This window comes from Apaloderma vittatum, unplaced genomic scaffold (genome assembly GCF_000703405.1).
Source record: "Apaloderma vittatum isolate BGI_N311 unplaced genomic scaffold, ASM70340v1 scaffold14919, whole genome shotgun sequence".
Lineage (NCBI taxonomy): Eukaryota > Metazoa > Chordata > Aves > Trogoniformes > Trogonidae > Apaloderma > Apaloderma vittatum.
Genome location: NW_009735949.1, coordinates 39,992 through 61,145, shown reverse-complemented (window position 1 = coordinate 61,145; position 21,154 = coordinate 39,992). Strand labels below are relative to the sequence as shown.

The window sequence follows — 21,154 nt, the reverse complement described above, 5'->3', positions numbered from 1 at the left end:
GGACAGTTGAGCAAGACTTCCCCAGACTGAGTGGGAGGGGAGGAAGTTTCAAGGTAAAAGCCTGACTGGTGCCAATTTTGGGACAGGACACAAACATCTCTTAGTCTGATTGGAACTGTATAGGACAGATGCAAATATCTGGGCGACAGCAAAGTAGAGGAATTGCCCATTCCAAGTGTACACAGAAGGCTTCCTGCAGAGAAAACTCTTGCTCTTTCCACTACATTAGCTGTAGTGATCCAGCTGAAATCTCATTGTAGCCTCTAACCTAATGCTGTAGAAAAAAGTATCTGGAGGACAAATACCTTCCATTCGTATCACCAAGATTTCTACCTGGAATAGAAACAGCAGCAGATAAACCAACAGAAAATAAAACTATGATCTTCATTTCCTCATGGAGATCAGACTGTATAAATCTTAACAGGGACCCAACACCTCCTAAACACAAAGTAACTAAGATCAGAGAGTACAGCATTTAAAATATTAATTTAGTTGGGGAGGAGGCCAAGTCCACTGTGTTATCGTTTCAATTACTCTTATTCATCATATACTCATGGTTTCTCTTGGCTTGTTCATGTGAACTCAAATTAAAATAAGATTAAAATTTCCAGTGGCTGATTGGACACGTTTCCAAGACCTGACGATTGTGGATCAGAATCTTGATTAAACAGAGCCAGATCCTTACTGAGAACTTGAACCAGTGCCAATTCGCAATCACCTGAAGTTCTGGCACGTAAAATCTCCTTCCTCGGTCCTGTTGTGCTATCAGATGTGTTGCATGCTTATTGTAGGCAGGGATCCAGGAAACCCTATCACCTCTGGCCTCCCAGTAAACAGGCAGTTCTGAGGATACCAGCAGATTCCAGTTAGCCTGGCCATATGGCTCTGATGTCCATATGAAGAACAGTCAAACTTCAAGAAGCGTGGCTTCAAGCCAGCTTCTGAAAGCAAAGTCTTAGAGACAAACATTTTTCACAAACAGCCCTTGGGATGTCAGAGGTGTTGAGTAATTCTTTACTCTTCTGCTGCGGCTTTAAAGATAAAATGGCACTTTTCACATTAGCATGTAGCATTTTTCTTAGACTCCACTGAACTTCGATTGTAATATTTTTAGGAGAGACAGGGGGCAAAAGTTAAAACGTCTGGAAACAGAGAATACCTTTTTCTCTGTAAGGATAGTAAAGCAGGGGAACAGATTGCCTAGAGTTGTTGTAAAGCCTCTGTCCTGGAAAGTTTTCAAGATCAGACCAGGCAACGCCCCCAGTAGCTTGGTGCAACTTCATAGGTGACCCTGTTTTGAATAAGACGGTTGGACCAGAGAAGGTCTTTTCCAATCTGATTTGTCTCATAATCCTATGGTTCCAGTTTAGGAATAGCATGTTCACACGCACAGATAACTTCATTCCTGTGATGCTTTGATGTCAAAAGCCTTTCAGAGTCCTCACATGGTACGGTTTGATTTTTCAGAGGTGTCTACTGCTCCTGCCTTATGGAAGTGAAGGATCGGTGCACCCTGTGCAAGATCCATGCTGTTCCTTTGAACACTTTAGGGAAACCGAGAGCCTGGCTGGCCCTACGCAGCAGCTCACCAACACTGCTAAGAGCAGCTGCTTGTGCTAGGGAAGCCTTTTTGGTAAACAGGAGCCTTTCAAATTTAGATTCTTTCAGAGCTCTTCTGCCAAAATAGCAGGCACCAGAGGAAAGTTATTTTCTATGACTTCAGAATTCCTTCTCTCTCACTGTTTCCTGCATATTGAACATCAGATCAGAGGTCGCATTTCTTTTCAGATTAAAAATTTTTACAAGTCCTGTTTTCTAAACTGCAAATAGTTGGAACAATTTCAAGCTAAGAGCATTTCTGAAAATAGGGTTTGTTTCACCACATTTCACTGTATAGTCAAAGGGATGGTTTAGGGTAGTCTCGGACTAAAATCCAACCTGTTTTGATTTGTAACCTATGCGATCTTTAGTTTCACCTTTATGTAGCATGCAGTAGATCATACAGGCAATCTGAACTACTAAACATCAAATTAAAACTATACTGAGAGCTGGAGAAAACCAAAATCTTCATGCATCAAGCTTCTCACTATCTGAAGTCTGTCAGAGGACTAACATGGGCAAAGCTGTGGCACAAAGAAAACCTTTAAAGGCTTGGCGCTTAGGCACACAATTTTCATTCTTAAATTTGCCGATTAGATCTTTCTTTGCTTGTACAGTTTTATATATTGTATGTGTTTATAGCCAGTACAGCCTTCTTTTTTTTTCTATGAAAGCTTATGACACTATGGCAATGTAGGGGTTGGACAGAAACCAAATGCTTTATTACTTTAATTTGGTTTTAATATTCCACCAAGTTAAAACATATATGCAATTTCAGCCTAATTAAGACATTTTTAAGCATATGAAAAACATTGGAAGATAAAATTTACTCTATTTATTCATGTTGTTAATCCCAATTAAGTGGCAAGATCCTTAAGTGCTCTAATCCACTTAATGACAAGATAACTATTGGAAGATAGGATTTGACCTTACATGTGTTATACTGGAATGTGTAAGGCCAGAATTTTGTCACGTAAGTCCACCCAGCGCTTACCTACTTTTCCCTTTTCTTGGTAGTTGTTAACATGGAGAGCAGGTCAGTGCATCTAAGTACGCTGGTCCAGGAAGCACAGCAGCGAGTTACTGAGTTGTCTGCACAAGTGATGAATGAAGGCTTTGGCACAGACAACACAGAAAAAGAGAAGCAACTAAAAGCCTGGGAGTGGAGATACAGGCTCTACAAGCGCATGAAGGCAGGCTACGAGCATGCGAGTAAGTAGAAGGAAGTAGTTGGCAAAACTCGAAGACGAGAACTCCAATACTGAGAACGCTCTGCTTTGGTTGGGCAAAAATGTTCGCACTAAGTGAGCCTGACAGCACTGCTGGGGAGCAGATGAACGTTAGGGTGGGAAAAGGAGGCGTACGACCAAGTGACCTTCCCAAGGATGAGAAGGAAATTGATGTTAGAACAATAAAGGACCAAATATCTGAGAGCAACAAGCACACGGCTCCTTTACGAGTGGGCTGCATAAAACTGATGAGACCTCAAAAATCTTGGTTCCGGATCTTCTGCCCTGCTTGTTTCTTGTCACATTTAGTCCTGGATCTCATTTAGTGTGCTCAGAATTTAAAACAGGATGATTAGAAAGAATATATGAATAGGAAGGAAGACAGATGGGGACTTCAGCCACTTTTTCTGTTGTAATTTGATTGTTCTTTTAAAAAAAAATTGTATTCTGTTCTAGAAGAATGGAGTTGTTCTAAACATTTGAGCAAACAATGAAATTTCATTCTAAATCTAACAATTGTGAAGACTTAATTTTGGCATCCAGATATAACATTTTATCAGCATAGTCACAGATTGCCATTAAAATTTTTACAACAATCTTATATATATAAATGTACTTACAAATAATTTTCTCAAATTTATTGTATTCTAAGATTACTTGTTCAAGACAAATGTAGTGCTTCTTGTATTAGATACTAAATACAGTGTAAGTTAATACAATAATTTTTAAAATCAATCCCAGTAGTAAGTCATGACATTTTTGTTTTTACTTCTGAATTGAGTCTGATTGATATCCTGTGAACTAAGACTGTTTTGGTGGTTTTTTTTAAAGAAAAGGAGAAAATGTTAGACCTCATCTGACAACTGTATTTTTGGAACTCCTACACTGAAACATTTGTGGAATTTGCAATTTCTGAAGCTCAATAATGCAAAAATGTTTTCTGTTATTTGATAAATTTGAGTTTGTTAGTGAAACCATAAAGGTTTAATTAGGTCTTTGTGGTTTTGTCCTTTCTCTTTCCTCCTACTGACCCCAAGAGATTTATAGGGGCTTTTCATTGACATAATTAGCATGAATCTGTTTTATTGGGTTACGTATATGCAAGAAGATATTTTTAACCGAAAGGAGCCAAAAACCATGATAGAAACAAATGGTGTCTGCAGGATATTGTTAGCAGGGGCACTAATTAAAATGCTCAAAAGGCAGAGAACACAAACACCTACAACCCAAAGCTCACAATTGCAGGGTGATTTTCAGTGGGTTCTTTGAAGACTCAGAAACATTGTTTGAATAGGATTTGTTGTGCTGAAGAGCTGATGTTTTCTCTTCTCTCCCAGGAGCCCCTGAGGCGCCAACCAATGTCTGTCTCATGGTAACAAGCAGTACATCACTCACTGTCACCTTCCAAGAACCTCCGAGTGTCAACTCAGCTGTGGTGACCAAGTATAAAGGTACTGGATTTAGACATCTTTCATTTACCTTAACAATCTACAAAAATTTGAGGGCTAAGTGACAAAGGTATTTATCTGCAAGAGATATTGTGGTGCTAGTAATATTTGAATTTAATTGTTTTTCCAGTTAATAGCTGTAGAAGTGGAATTTTCTTAGAACATTCCCCAAAGACAAAATTTTAATAAAAAAAAGAAGAAAAATAAATTAACCAAAAGATTTCTCCATCAGTGCTTTGAAGAAGTTTGCTTGACTCCCTGTGGTTAGAACATCAGTTCAATGACTGGGTTGAGATGAGCAGTTATAAAACACAAGTTAACTTTTGGTGCCTGTGGGCTCCTGAAACCATGCGTATCCTTGTAAATGCCAAACCCACACCACCATTCCTTAAAGGAATGCCTCTGGCAGCTGAAACTTTTGGCAGAGGCATCATACAGCCCAACTAATTAGCTATTCCAGGGCTGCCACATCATTCTTGGAAGAGCATTTGGGGTGGCACCAGTCAGTTGTGGAATGAATAGGAAAATGCTTCCAGCTGAATAGCACTGTCAAGTAGAAATGGTTTTAAAACTGAATTTCTGTTCCACAGGAAATTGCAACAGCAACAACAAAAATGTTCTGTTGAGGATTAGAACAAAAATGAGAAATTTTAAAATTTCCTGTTTAAAGGACCTTCCAGGTTTTCTAAACTGTTTGGAACAGTAAGTTCTTCAGTGTTAAGTGCAGCAATCTACAGCCTCCAGCTTTCAGTGGTAGCCTGAGTCCTTCCCCAGGTCAAGGGACTGAAAAGCACTGCTCTGCAGATCTGAGGCTGCTTTTGCCCAGCCCAGAGGAGTCAAGGAAAGGGGAGTCTGAAAGTCCTCTTAGTTATCTCCCATTGTGTCTGTCTTGATGCTTCCTGATGTGTTTGTTTCTTCATATTAGTAATTAAAAACTCAATTGAGAGGTACTTGAACCTTGGATTTCCATACACATAGCTAGAACCACAAAGGCTCTGTTGTGAGGCAGTGTATTTTACGTTTCCATGTGTGAGTGTGCTTCAACAGGAGAGATTCAGAGAGCCTCAACCCGTCAAGGGCCCGTGGAGCTTCTAAAGACGGGACATGCCAGGCTTCACTGGCATCAAGCACAAGCACCCAAGAACTGCATGACTTGATGTTGGAAAATGCAGATTCTCTCTTTCCTTTCTTCCCCTGCTTCTGGTCAGAGATTCCAGCCATCACTGGCTATGCCCAGTTAATTATTTTTTTTTACGGTGTAAGAAAATAAACCAACCTAGACATCACTAGAGCCATCAGAGTGCTTCCACTCCTGATAGCCTCAGTAAAAGAGTATATTACGGTATTACACCTTGACATCTATGCAGTGCTGCAGTAAGTGTGATTTTCAAAACCATCAAAGCCCTTTAGAAGCCTAAATCTAATTTCCAGCAATGGATTGGGTTGCCAGGAAACTAAATTTCATTTAAGGACTTCCTACTGCCTGATTTACTTGTGAAAACAATACTTGGGCTCCCAAAACACTTAAATTTTCTTGAAAGTATCAACCGTCTTTGTAATACTTATATTTTAAACAACTTTGAAATATTGTCCACACTCTAGTTGTAATGATTGTTGATATTTTCACAGTAAAGCAAATTCCCAGACAGAACTGAAACTAAAAATAATTTTCTAAAGGTTGTATTATTTTTCCCTCGTGCATTCATTTGGGTTGAATCTGGTTTGCACTGTCAATTCTGTCCTCTTTTTGGTAAGCACAACAGCCAGAGAAACAGCACAACATTCAGGGAAATTTGATCCAACCTGACCTAACTCTCTAATCAGACTAAGTAGCATTGCCGTCGCATTTTGAATTACCCTCACTGATGATGATTTTATGCTGTATCAAGTTGACAGTTAGTTTTGCCAGAATGTTCTTTTTAAATCCTTTATCCCAGGAGACTTGCATATTTATGGTTAGATAAAAAGAAAGATCATTAATAGCTCCTTTTGGTGACTTTCGGGAATTAATTAAGCACTGGTTGTAGAATTGTTTATTACATTATGGAGTGAAATTCTTTGTGCTAGTTTGAGGGGTCATAAAATGAACCTTTCAAATGATGACTTGCAAGAATGATTAGAACCAGCTAGCAATTACTGGCCCTGAAAGGAGAGCTTGATAACATTGTGCGAGGATCTTTAATTAGATATATAAACCTCCTATCCAGAAAACCATCTAAGCATTTTGGTAATTCAGGGACAAAAATAAGCTGTTAGGTTATGTTTTTCCACCTCAATACTTTACAATTTCTTTTTCTAAGCAAATTAAAATTCAGGAGCATTTGCAGCAGTGTTCAGGGAATACCTGCTCCTTAACAGAAGCTAATAATGTTCTTTTCTCTGGACCTGAACTATAGGGGATAAAAACTGGCATCACTTCTGTTTAGTTTAGTTCCCTAAAAACAATGAGAAGCTGCCAATTCCTTTTTCCTGTGTCATCTTTTTTTCTTAAACAGATTTTTTCCAAAGCTTTGTTTGCCCAAATGTCGTTTAGAAACTAGGTTTGGAACACTATCTGACTGCTCTTTTCCTGTATGGGATCTTTTCCCTTGTTAGCTGTATAACTTACAAATAATAATACAGGAGAATAATACTTTGCACTCACTCTCTAACCACTAAAACCATCTCACTTCATTAGGAGATTTAATTTTAACCACACACGGTGAACGGGTATTGACTTTGGTGTCCCAGCTGGATGGCAGTTCAGTGACTGCATTCTGTTGAGCCATTGCTTTAAGGAGCCAGAGTATTCTTTACTTCCTCTCCTGGATTGTTGTTTAATGTTGCAGGCACCATCCTAATGGCTCCCTTCAGCTTCCCTCCAGAGAAGGCTACAGCGCGGTGGTGGCTGATGTGAAATGATTCCTATGTATATTGTAACTTAGTAAAGTGTTTTGAGGCTGGAAGCAGACAGGCATGACATAAATCAATAATTATAGTAATAATCTGCTCTGTGCTAGAGAAAGATTCAAAGCCAGAGACACCTCACCCCTGCCAGTTCTAGGAAGGATGTGAAGCATCACTGTAATACTGAGAAGAAAACCCCTGCCTTCGCCTAATTATGCCCTAAAGCCAAACTTCACATCCCATCGTGGAAGTGCTTAAGACCTGCTTTAGTTTTACATCTTTGAAAACGCAAAGCCTTCCATGCTAATATATGAAATAACTTGCCACAGTTTGAGCCTTCTGTTTGCACAGCCGTATTGTTACTGCAGGATGTATTTTTATCCTGGAGCTACACTACTGTAACTATCTTAATGCGAAAAAATCCCAGCAGCAGCAGAATCCACAGAGCCACCACTTGACTCTGAGGAACAGGCCCAATCAAGCCAAGCTGTAAGTGCTTGTAGGGCTCTTAAGAACTGTCATCTTTCACTAATTAGCCTTTTTAGGGTTCACATGTCCCACACAACACATACACATAACGAAAGCAGGTTTTTTAAAAGAGCAAAATTTAATTAATGGTAGGTGATTTTGTTGCACTAATTTTCTGCACATTGTAAACTCGATTGGCATTTGGTTTTACAGTGAGTGAGTATAGATAAAGCTTCTCCTCTTGTTTTTTTTCTTTTTTTTCCCCATCCATTTTCCCTCAGAATTAGTATAGGATAAGGAAGAAAAATGGACGTAGCACTGATCATTGCCTACGGGAAAGGATCACTATGCAATGGAAAATCTCTGGTTATATTTTATTTACAATTTTAAAACAAACATCTATATTCCCATTTGGAGGAAAAAAATGAAACAATTTGTATATCCAGAGTTGAGTTAATTTATGTAAAAGCCCGGAACTATTTATGTTTGAAGACAGGGGAAGAGAGAAAAAAATCTGAGCCATGTCTGATGTAGCAAACAGAGCTGATCTTCTTTCTCTTTGGATGTAGCTGTGCACTTGGATGCCAAGTTATTCTCCAAATAGTGATGCAAAACAACCTAGTCCACTTTAGCTCTTGTTACCTTTTTGTTTAGTTATTTTAACAGAATATTTCATATTTGTCAGGATTGTGCAGCTGCCTTCTAGGATTTCTGTTGGCTGGAGAGAAGTTTTTTTTGTATTCTGTGTCAGTGTAGCTCTTGTAAAAACAAAAACCAAAAACCAAACAAACGAGAACAACACATCAGCTTAGATCAGGAAAGAACACTTACTAAATTCTGACAAAAAGTCCCTCCGTGCCTCCCTTCGTCAAAGGCAACTTGTGTCTTGTTTCAGAATTTTTTTCATGAAAATAATTTAGATTATATTTAAATCACTGGTTTGGTCTTAGCTAGATGTGCAGTAGCCACAGGATGCTGCTGTGCGTGGTCCAGGATATGGGTCGCTTATAGGCAAGTACCTTTGTCCAGGAGAGGCTGCTGCAATTTGGTTTTATCCTTGGAAGTCGCAGTTAAAGGATGAACAGAGCTGCCTTTTCGTTAAAGGTCAGCACAGATCACAGGGTGAGGAAGCCTGCCAGGCTGGGCCTGTGTGATATATGTTCTGGAGCTAAAAAAAAAATCTGTATTTGAGTCTCAGTTGACATGTCACTGTGTCAACGGAAATTTTTCATTGAAAATTTCAGTGCGAAAAACCTCAAAGATTTTACAAAAAGTATCTACAAATTTTGTGTGATTCTGCAGGTTTTGGTCTCAGGGCTAATCCTTTCACAACCAAATAATCTTATCATTTTGCGTGGGCTTCTGCTTGTCCCTGTGAGCACGCAGAAGCAGCATATACCATATGGTTTGTACTTATGTATTTGATTTGTCTATCCATAGCTGACTTGCCATGTTTAATCAGGTTTGGATTTTTTCCACAGCAGGTCTCCTGCAGTGATCCTTATTGTACCGTGCAGTTGGTTTGACTCCAGACAGATTTGGCTGGTCTAATAGGTAGTGCTTGCAAAAAGACGTAAATATGTACAGATACAGATATGTATGACATCCCTAGCTTTTTTCCCCACTTGGATGGCAGCTAACTGTTTACATTGCAGTGTCAGACTAGAAAAGAGCAAGCCTGTGCTTGCTTTGATTTCTAGAAGAACCCTGATTATGGAAATGAATGCTTGGAGAAATGAAGAGGTGATGCTTTAATATTAATAGCTATGCGTCTGTCTAAAGTAGATGCTATGTCACTGCTTGATCCACTTCCAGTCTATAGTGGAGTTAAGCAACGTTCGGCATTCAACTTGATCTCGAAACCCTTTCCAACTATTATTCAAAGTTTCTTTCTTTATTTTGAAACTCATTCTTTCTTTCCTCAAAACAGTTTTTACCCCTTAAAAAGGAAAGAGAATACATTTCTTTGTAAGACATTTGTTGCTGAATAGGTGTGGTCTGATTTTTTTACAGTAGTTCATTTATGGTGTTTTATTAGGTCTCCTGGGCACTTTATTTGCACATTACATTTTGGTAGCTAACAGGACTGTGCAATTTAACTTCTATTTTTATGCCTAGCATGTACAGAAATGTATAAATGTTAAAACAAACCTTTCTATTTCTAGCTCCTGTCAATGTCTGCAGTATGCGTTGGACTTTACATAAAATTTAACTCTTATTTTTTAAAGTTTGCTATGTATTTAGAACCACCTTTGAACATGAATCACATTATTAAGTGATTGTTGTAATTAACTAACATAGTTGATCAAACACTGGTTATTCAGTTCAATCGTTCTTTCCTCATACTTTGTTTTTTATAAGGATTTTGAACAACAGGTTAAGATGAATGGCTATGAGAAAATCCAGACATACAGACTCAGGTTTTGTCTGCCATTGGTGTCTAAGAAAAAAGGCTCCTATAATGATGTTGCTGAATCTTAGACACTACTTCAGCTTATACATTTGCTTCGACTTACGAATATTAATATTTTTTAAAATGATTTGCATGTGGCTAAGCATGACAGCTTCCCGTTCATTGGCATTGCATAGAAGAGGTGAATTGCAGTCAGTGGCAGGGCTGAAACTCAAGACCTTCAGCTTCTATCTTGAAGGAGGTTCCTGATTTAGCAGAACTTTTGATTCAAGGGTTTGGGAATGCTTCTTCCCTAGAGATTTAAGCAAACCTAGACTGTCTTCAAAGGGATTGTGGCAAAGTTTCCCTGCTCACCACCTTGTCTGAAGTCTCTCTGGTCCATCATGGACTTTTTTGGACTATTTAGAAGCACAGAGGGTCTAAAACATAGTTTGCCTCTCCAGTCAGAACCCAATATTGTTGGGATAATTAGATCTGACCCACAGAACTGATAAAGGAATGTAAATTTGGAATCAGGTCTCTGGATCAGCTTAAAGCTCTTACCTCATGTATTGAGTATAAATTGCAGGGTTTACTGTTCTCACGCATGAGTGCCCAGTTAGTTCATGCATGAGCAGCCAATCAATTTATGCATGAGCGCCCGATCAGCTCATGCCTGAGCATCCGTTTAATTTACTAATGAACGACCAGCTGGTTCACACACGAGCGCCCTGTTAACTCAGGTCTGAGCACCCACTTAGCTCATGCCCGAGCACTGTGTTGGGCACGCATGGCAGGTTTCAGTAGCCAGGGGCCACAGGTGTGGGAGGAGGCCCGGAGATGCCAGGCGCTGGGCACAGCTGGCCCAGCTAGCTCTAGATGTGATGGAAAAGCCGACCGCTGAGTGTAACCCTGTGCTGGAGACAAGGGAATTTGCCAGCAGGAAAAGGGAAGGAGGGGTGTTTGGCTTAAACGGGTCCTGGGAAAGGCAGTGAAAAGGTGTACACTTAAGTGTTTGTTTAATTGTTTATGTGTTCTTTGTTCTCACTTTGAATGAGTGATTAGAAGTTTATGTTAATTGGTAATAAATTAGCTTAAGTAAAAATTCCCCACATCAGGACTATTTTGTCTGCGACATCTGGCTGTAGTGCCAGGGAAAGATGAAAGCTCTTTAAGTTAAGGTACGGATTAGTTTATAAAGAAATAAAAGCCTTAAATACAATGAATTAACATCTGTGCAGCTAAGTCCCTCTTAAAAAATATATTACTGGAGGACCAGAGGAGAAGCAGTGGAATCCCATTAAACAGATTACTTGATTTAGCATTTGTGTATTTACTTTCTTTGTTAACAGAGCTGTGCAGTGTTCTGGTTTGTCTCGTACATTGTGATAGATTACTTTCTTCTTTGCATTGTCCCAACTGCTCATTATTAATTAGATTTTAATCTATTATATTTTGGGAAGAAACTGACCCTAAAACCTATGCGTGCTTCACACAAATCACTAGTCCTTATATTCATAAGCTTCCCCACCAGCTTTGGTTACACAGATTACGTGAGTAAAATTTAACCACTGGGACTGGAAATCTGCAGAACCAGAGCCAGTCCTGTTATACTTTTCTAGGACGTGGAGCCTTTGTATAAGAACCCCATTTTTTCTCCCATCCCTTTTCACAGTTCTAATATGCACTTTCTCCCACTCTTTTTTTCCACAGCCAGAGTGGGATATGTTTGTCAGTGCAAGGCTGAGACACATATCTTGGCTGTTGTTATAATCCATTGCAGCTTTTTAACCACTGCCCTGCATTGGAAGGCAGTATGCACCCACATGGCATATTTTCTTAGTTATTTATAAAATGTTGGTAAGAAATGTCATCTGCATTAGCAGAAAGGAAAAAGTTCCTCCTTGTACTGGAATAGCTGACCTCACTACAGCAGGAAAAAGAATTGTTAGAAAATACTAATCAAATACTTCAGAAAAAACAGTCAGTATTCATTTTTTTTTTCTCTTGGTGAGAATTTTATTACAATGCAATAAAAATAGTATCGTATTCGATAATGTAGATTTGCTATAATATGAACTAGTGAAAGAAACCATGATCAACCAAAGATGTGTCCTTGGCACCCAGCCTGCTGTCATAATGCTTCCTCTGAACACCAAGACATAAAACACAATGTTCTGGCCTGGGTCAAAGGAACATCAAGAGACAGGGCCACAAGAAATGTTATTTAACATAATCGGTTATTATTAGCAGGCATAAAAGGTAAAGTAGCCCCCAGCTGCTTGGGATGAAGCCTATCACAAATAAAGTACTTGATTATTAAAAAAAAATCACTGAAACAATTATCATGAAGAGTTATAGCAATAGAAGTTTCAAACGGATTCCTAGGAATAGTCTAGGAATGTGCTTCTTGGTACTGTTCTGACTGTTGTTCTGGTGAGAGGCCCTTGAGCCCACCCAGAGCTCCTTCACACTACAACACAGCAGCGCTTTATTTACTTCAAGTGTTTGTTTGAATCTTTTTCATTCCTCTTCAGCCCCTCTGATGTTTTTACTGAGCCGGTACAAGGAGCCTTGAATAAGTTTACAGAAATAACTGAAATAATAGAAAAGATCTAAAGTGATAAACACTAGTATTTAGGGCAGTTAGCAGCTCAGGTTTTAATTTGAGTAGTGCCTAGAAATCCTAGTCCCAGGCGATGACTACACTGTTTTAACTTCTGTGTTTCCACAGCAAGATGCCTCAGTCCCTCAGGCATTGTAGTAAATCCCAGTCAGAGTCTCTAAACAAACAAACGCAAAGTTCACCTGTCCCTTTTGTAAATGCTGTGGCTCATATCATATTGTCCCTGTCTGCACTCTTGCTGAACAGAATGCAACCAATTCCAGACATTCTAAGTTAGTGTGCGTTTATGGATGGATTATACCCTTCACGCAAGAAAAACAAATCCATGGGTACAAGTACAAACTCCTCAGTGCCAAACGTTTGGTTTTTCCTAATGGAAGAACTATGCTGGGATCTCTGTCAGTACTCCCTACGGCTGGTATGACTTGTCTTGCTCTGGTCATTCTTTGGAGAATTTCCAAACATAAGAGAGGCATAAACACAGCCTGGACCCAAAGCTGCAAAAATTGTGTTACTTTCTTAATCCAGGCTGGAAAGAGCAGTTCAAGGCAGCCAGGAGGAGCTGACCAAATACTGCAAACAATGTTCTCCATCTGAGTGGGTGATGCTGTCCACACCAACAAACTGATTCCTGCTTTTCACTGCTGTTCAATTCTCTTTACTTGTGTTGTACTTTTAAATATTTGTTTAAGTACTTTCATCCTGATTTCATTCATTACATCAAGCTGCTAAAACATTATGAGTGCAAATTATTAAAATTATTTGGTAAAGATCAGCAGGCAGAAAAAGACGGTGTGATTTCTGGTGTTAGTGCTCTCTTTCACTTTGACATTTCAAAGGAAGCTATTGAACACTGCAATTATTTGTTTGGTACCCCTGGGAAACACAGGCTGAGATCTCAGTGTCCTTCAGTCTAGGCCTTGGACACGGAGAGGAAGGGAAGGAAAGCAATCCTTTGCTGCCTAAGTCTGGGTTAAAAGCCACAGCGGCATAATGTCTTGCCCAAGGTCACACAGCAGATCACAAGCAAAATGCAAGAATAAAACCCAGAATCCCAGCTCGGTACAGTATTCTGCAGACCCCATAAACTTGGCAACAGAACTCACGTCCCTCCGTCTAATTAATCTACTCAGCAATTCAGTGAGTAATTTAAGTGCAAGCACAAACAAATGCCAAGAGAAGTGACAAATTCTGCTGTGGCTTGGGCTGTTTACTTGACTCAGGAGAAGGTGCTTTCCTGAATGAATCTGCAATAGGGTCAGGAGGCGTTTTGTGCCTTCGCTTTGTCTTGTCTGTCTGCCAATGTCTCTGATAAGCTGTTTAAAGCATGCTCAGTATAACAGAAAGACAGTGAGTGGAAAAGAAACAGGTGAAAATAAACTTCTCCCTTTATTATAAAGTGCATGAATTGAGTATTAAAAAAACCCCAAACTTGGCCACAAGTAAGTTACATAACTTAAGCCAGCCTAAAATTATGTGCCAGCAATTTACATGAGTTTTATGTAACTGTTTATACTGCTGTTTATTTAAAAATTACTACTTATCTTGGCGACCGCAGCAACACATCGTGCATTTGCTAGCTCTGGAATACAGGGCACCTTCATTAAAACACATAGTCACCAATATATTAAACACACAAAAAACCCCTGCTCTGACATAACGTGAAGTGTCAGATGGAAAGCTGCAACAGCAAAGACATTCAGCGCTCACAACAAAGCAGCCCTTTGGGGTGTTCAGAACGGGACTGGAACATGCTCCATCCTTAATTCACCCAACAGCTTTCAGGTCCTTTACAGCACAGTTGGTGCAGTCTACAAGACCAGCTCTTGTTCCTGGGCTCTTATAAAGGACCCTCTTCATCTTCAGGTTTTTACACTTGAGCATTTTTATATTCAGCTTTACAAGTGCTGAGGTTAGCTAGCCTTTTGTTCTTTCTTAAAGTCCCAAGTGCTTTAAAGTTACACAAATAATTGGTATTCTTTACTACCAGAGCACTCTCTCTCAGATAATAGGCAAAGATTTAGCAAAATCTTCAAGGTAGTTTGCTCGTAAGTGAAGTTACATCATCTTTAGATCCATGTTAATCACAAGGGTAAGATCATGGATTTTTAGGTTTGTACTGGTGCCAGAAAGAGCCATATATATCCCACACAGCCAGAAAGTGTGAGCAACACTGGCCTAATAAATGTAATGTAGGTCATAGGAGTTTGTCCCTTGCTCTTCTGGAGCCTGCGAATGAACAAGATGCTCTACCTCTCCCTGCCTTCATTTTCCCATCAATAACATCGGCACACTGCTATTCACATCCTTTTAAAAGGTTTAAAACCCGATGAATGAGTATAATAGAATATTGTGAGGGTTTTTTTGATGACCATTGTTTCAGAAAGGTGAAATCTGGCTATTATATAGCAGGAGATAAAAACTTCAATGATAAATCACTTAGGTTGATTTGCATTTCTTTAAAACTATATAACGTCATCCTCTTCTCAACTGAATCAGTAAAATCATGGGGGAATAGTTTGTTAAAAACAAAAAGTAAGCAAACAATTCCAAAACTTGTTTTGAGTTTCTTTATGACAGATATCGCGAGTCAGAGAATGATGCTTTGTCAAAACCAATGCTTCAGTCTATCCTGTTGATACGTTTCCAGTAGTACTTTGAAACAAGGGGGAAAGGAAAGCTCTTCCAACACAGCTGTTCAAAAAATACGTATTTTCAGTTATGGAAATTTTTATTGAAAGCAGAGAGGCATTTTTTTTTCAGTTGTGAGGTTTTTAAACATATATATTTGAAAATTGAATTTTAAGTAGCTTTCTATGCATCATTTTGTTAGGTAAATATCCTTTAAAGGGGGGTTCTCGGTCATAATGATAACCACAACTTGATGCACAAGTTAATATCATATCCCTATTTCCAATTTCATGGGTCTCAGCCACCACATGGTAAGCTAAAAACATACGTGCAGAATGCTGGCATTGCTTGGCTGTATGATGAGAGGCACAGCTGAGGCTCAGCCTAGCAGCCAGTGAAGACTGGGCTGGTTTAGGGCATCAGGGGGGTACGTGCCCCTCCTCAGCACCTCGCCGAAGGACCTGCAGACTCAGTTGCTCTGCCAGGTGAGGAGCTGTCCTTCAAGGGCCAGGGGGATCGGGGTGTCAGCCAGCAAGTGGGTGGGGGCACGTGCCCTGCACTTGAGGCTTCACTAACAACACGAGTTGGGGCAACAGCTTGCCCTAGAACATCAGAGTGAAGCTGTGATGTTATTTCAAAACCCACTTCCTCAGCGGTTCCTGAGATAGCTTTAAAGGCAACGTCAGCCTTTTCTCCCCATGTAGGATTGCAGTCCTGTTTAGCTTAAGGCAGTTAATTCCTCTTCAGACGGTGTGTTTGGATCTCTGAATGTTAGGAGCACTTTTCTAAATGCCAGAATGGAAGTGGAAGGGGTGAGAAGGAGACCCACATCAAGAATAGGGATGTAATGTTTATTTGTGTAAGCTACCCAAATACACCTCTTGAGCCACCAGTTTATATTTGGGCAGTCTTCAGTCCATAGAACAGCTCAAAATTTAGAAAGCTCAAAAGCAGCTTAAAGCTGCTTATTTCAGCCTTGACTTTTGTTTTGTTTTGCCTAAAGTGCAACCTTATCATTGCCCCTCGTGCTGAGAAGCACACTCAGTCATGCCTGGGGACTTCAATGAAGACAAGATTTGTTGGCAGAATCTGTCTTAAGTGGCACTGTCTTGTTTAGGTGAATCTCTGAACAGGAGAATGGAACACAAAGTGACTGCAAGCCTGTTGATAACGTGGTCAGCAATTCGAACAGGTTATCTCCAATTTATCCTTCTGGAAAACAGACAACATGTCTAAGTTTGTAGAATGTGTGTAATGTCCTCAGTGATCTAGTACAATGGAGTTATAAACCCTGAAAATCATGTTTTATAATGGAAGCTCTGACAGGACATCAAGTTCAATGCCATGTATAAATATCCCTATAACTGAGTTGTCAAAAAAACCTAGAATATAATACCATAACAGTCTCTACATTTCCACATTAATGTGCAAAGATAGCTTCCACTAAAGATGGCAATGTCCTGGTTTGAGCTAAACAGAACCAGTTCTGTTCAGTGATTTTTGCTTCTCAGCTCAGTCTCTTCTTAAAACTCATGAAAAACTAGAAAAATATACACTGAAAAAGTTCAAAGACAATAGACAAAAACAATATCCCTTTCACTGCAGCAAATACAAAAATGCTGCAGAACATGCTGTGCGTTCACAAACTGCATTCACAACTGCACAGAAAAGGAGCAATTAGGAGAGGAAAGAAAGATGAGTTGTGCTGTTGATACTTGGCTACTTTAGAAAAATATCTTGTATATGCTGAGCAAAAAAATCTGTGACGCCTTTTTCTTATTACATGAAAATGCCAGAAGATGAAAATTCCATATGCTGAAATTAAAGTAGCTATATCCTCTGATCTATTCTAAGTTATAGACTCAAATACTGATAAATATACAAATAAAGTATCTAGAAACTATTTTGTGAATCTTAAAGGGACAGTTTTAGGTAGAATGTTCTACCTTAGTAGAAATCAGAAAACTGATTGGATTTTCCCATGTCTACAGTAGAATAATTTAAGAGATTAATTTCACTGTTGTTTTGATAGGTTTTCCTGGAATTTTGAGTCTGAAGGTACAAGTTTCTAAATTCAGTTCTCCACTACCATATATTCTTTTTTTTAAATCACCTAATGGTTTTTCATGGTCTATGTGACACTATTTTGTGTGCGCATTCATTTTTGCAAGTACTGAGCAGGAATACGAGTTGTCTGTGCAGGCTGAGGGGAGCACTTTGGTGAAGGTACCCATCGCAATTTACCCTGCAGGACGGGTTGGGAGGGATGTGTCAGCCCCGCACCACTTAATTAATGTCAAAAGTCAATTCAATTTAGTATATCCTTGTGGAGGTCTGTAATTTCAGTGACCACAGTGGCATCAGGCTTGGAAAAGAGAGCCAGAACCGCTGAAACCAAGGAAGAGACTCTAGTGAGTGCTGGATCTAGCCCAAGGAGGATATTTCTACACCAATTAGCCAAGGTTAGGTGATGAGAGTTTTGTGGACCTGTGGAGCCAGAAGGACTCTCTGCCCATACCTACCTATGTGGATTCAACTGCAAAACAGTACTTTTTGTTGTTTTGGATGTATAAACTGCCAAATGGCATTTGGCCGGTCCAAATCCTCTACGTACTCTTTTCTACTACTTTGCTTTCTTAAAAGCAAATTGTTTAAATGAAGGCAAATGTTGACTGACTGTAATTTGTATTGCAGTGTATTTTTAAGCATTCTTTCCTGAAAAGCTTTTGAGCAATATTTTGCTCTTCTCTCTCATACACAGAGATATAATTTAATTATTGTGTGAAACTTTGCTAAACTCCGTTGTTAAACATGACTTTTAGTATCCACACGGAATGGGAAACCGCTAGCAGGAAAGTTAACCTGTGAATGATTCAAGTACTTCATTCCTTTGCTGGGATTGGTATCTGATTTGCTTTTCTCCTGTGATTTGTCTCCTAGTGGAATGGAGCTCTTCAGAAGACTTTTCTCCTTTGACTGGTGAAATAATTATGGATAATCTTCAGTCTCTGAGGTGCACCATCACAGGTCTCAGAACAGTAAGTGTCAAAGGACTCATTTAGGTCTTGATGCCTCCCACCGCCCCAGTGATACAGAGACACCGATAATGTGCACCCACACCTGTTGGTAGTAACTGTAGTGTGCCTTTCTTCCAGCAACAAGTTCCATTCATTAAGCATCATCTGTGGGGTATCCATAATCCAAAAGTCACAAAGGAATAGACAGACAACATGAACCATTTTATAAGTTGTCATGCTTAGGGGAGATCAGAAAAGACCAGAGTGAAAGCTGCTGTTTTCTGGATCACAGGGTAATCTTAGTGCAGATTAAAGGCTCTTGAAAGATCTAGCCCTGACTCTGATGGCCAATAGCTAAAATAACATTTCTATCTCTTCTACTTCTTTCAGCAAATGTATGTTGATGGCAATCATTTTCATTTTTGTTATTTATTTTTGTATGAATATTTTACACCACTGAGAACTGGATCAGCAATGGAGAAAATTGATGAATATTCATACGGAATAATTATGACCATATCTTTTTTTCCTACAGTCTGTTCAGGATCATTTCTGCAACTGTATTTTAATTCACAAAATACTTGATGAAAAGAAATATTTTCACCAGAAACATTATCAGAGGGACCCAATCTAGCTTCCACTGAGCTGGAGCCTTTCCACTGAACTTACTGCACATTGAATCAGACCTGCAAAGTTAGAGTAGGGGGAGGTACGCGTGTGACCCTTGGTCAGTGCCCCAAAACACGAGCTGTCAGAAGGAGAGAAATAATTTTAAAGACTAAGAAACTGGCACAATATAAAACCCTCTTCAGAGAGGGTTTTATCTGAATAAATTTTTGTTTTGAAGCATACTGTCTCCCAGGGAGCTGAGCTACAGTATGCATTTATTCTGTTCCTCGTTTTGTAACAACAAAACAGAGTAACTGTTCTTACGTTAAAATCAAGTAAACTTTCACAGTTACTTCCATAGGCACATGTTAAGAATATTGCTTACAGTGTGCTTGTCTTTGCTATCCAAAGTATAAAACATATTTAAAGTTCAAGTTAGACCTTCAGAAGTACTCTCCATCAGCCTAAATTTATGCATCAAAATCGATGATAAAGGTCTGGCTGATTTCAGTGGCAGTCAAATGAACCTCCTTCCACTCCTGTGCTGTTAGAGAGTCTTGGTTAAATACAACAAGAAAAGCAAATGTTGCTACTCCTGAAGCCTAATTTGAAGAGTTTCAAGGGTTCAACTTTGGCAGAAGAGATCGCCGTTTGTCTGTTGGAATTGGTTCAGTTAACCCTCAGCAGATCACCCGTCCTGAGACCTTTGTACCGCATCTCAATCAATCAAGGTGCATCAGTTGATGCTGGTGAAAGCTATTTAAGTCTTGCAAACAAAACATATTTGGGAGGGACTGCTTTCCTATTGTTATAGCCAAGATTTTGAGTGGAACAATAGTTTGAACTCCAATTGCTTCCATTTGCAGGGCCAGAGGTATTATGTCCATGTTTCAGCATACAACATGAGAGGATGGGGACCTCCACGCAAATCTACACCTGAATGGGCTTGTCCTTCAAGTAGGTTTTGTTCGTCTACCCTCCTAGTTTGAACAGTGATATTGTTCTGTAAGAATTTATTCTTCTTCAAAGAACAGAAAAAGACAAATATTCTGGAGTTCATGGGGTAACTCCATGTCATCTAGGATTGAAGCAATTAATAAATAAAACTCAACTTCTTCCACCTCCCCAAAATAAGGAAAATTATAATATACGTATATTTATTTATCTTATCTTTTATTCTGCAGTCCTTTGACAAAACAGTTCTCTTAAGAGTTCTACTATATGGAACATCATTTGTCATTACTTGAATGGATCAAAACCTGAATCTGAACTGCTAGAACCAAAACACTTATATGTATCAAATGTAAATTTGTATTCTGCCTTGTAGCATGATAGATCCCATTCACTGGTCCATTCTTATGCAAAATACTCTAGTGTGGACACAGTAGGATCTAGCCCATAAGTACTAAACTGTTCTAGACATAACAAAAAGCCTTTCTTCCTTCTCAAACCTATAACTGGTTTTCTCAGACTCTGTTAGGACTACGATTTTTCAATTGTAATTTTTAATCTGTTATAATCACATAGTATTGTTAGTTGCTTTTCCAGACTTAGCGTTCACTGCCAGATTGGCTCAGCATATTACAGCTTCCCTTGTATTGATTAATGCAGTAAAGTCAGACTTTTATTTTATTGCATTAGCACTTGTTTTTATTAGATTAATGTAACAATTTAATAACCTTGCATGTTAATGTGAGAAAATAGAGAAAGCTGTACCTACTCTCAGTAATCATGATGGAGAGAATCGGATAAATGAGGCTCTTGCAGTACCACTGTCTCAATTGCTTCAATTTTGGTATTGATTAATGCAGTAAAGTCAGACTTTTATTTTATTGCATTAGCACTTGTTTTTATTAGATTAATGTAACAATTTAATAACCTTGCATGTTAATGTGAGAAAATAGAGAAAGCTGTACCTACTCTCAGTAATCATGATGGAGAGAATCGGACAAATGAGGCTCTTGCAGTACCACTGTCTCACTTGCTTCAATTTTTCTCATTCACCCCAGAATAAAAACAGAGCTAGGCTAAAGAAATATTCTGTTGGAAAACAAAAATGTGCCATAAATCATGGGACAAAATTCTTGGCTGTGTGGATAACTCACTACTATGGACTACACCCAGGTATAACTACACAGGATTTGGCCGTAAAAATCAAAAATTTACATCAGCTGAGCAACTATGGCTGCTAGTTATCCCCAAAGAGCGAGGGCTTCCTGGCAAGATCCATGGCATTACCACTGTACCTT

General features: G+C 39.1%; 1 protein-coding gene across 1 annotated transcript in view; it reads left to right on the top strand.

The window, feature by feature from the left end:
* The window catches only part of ANKFN1 (ankyrin-repeat and fibronectin type III domain containing 1), a 52,082-nt gene that overhangs the window by 10,884 nt on the left and 20,044 nt on the right, over positions 1 to 21,154 (top strand). Inside the window, 4 exon segments of the mRNA XM_009876798.1 lie at positions 2,617 to 2,811; positions 4,166 to 4,279; positions 18,220 to 18,317; positions 19,772 to 19,862. Coding sequence (XP_009875100.1) covers positions 2,617 to 2,811; positions 4,166 to 4,279; positions 18,220 to 18,317; positions 19,772 to 19,862 — 498 coding nt within the window.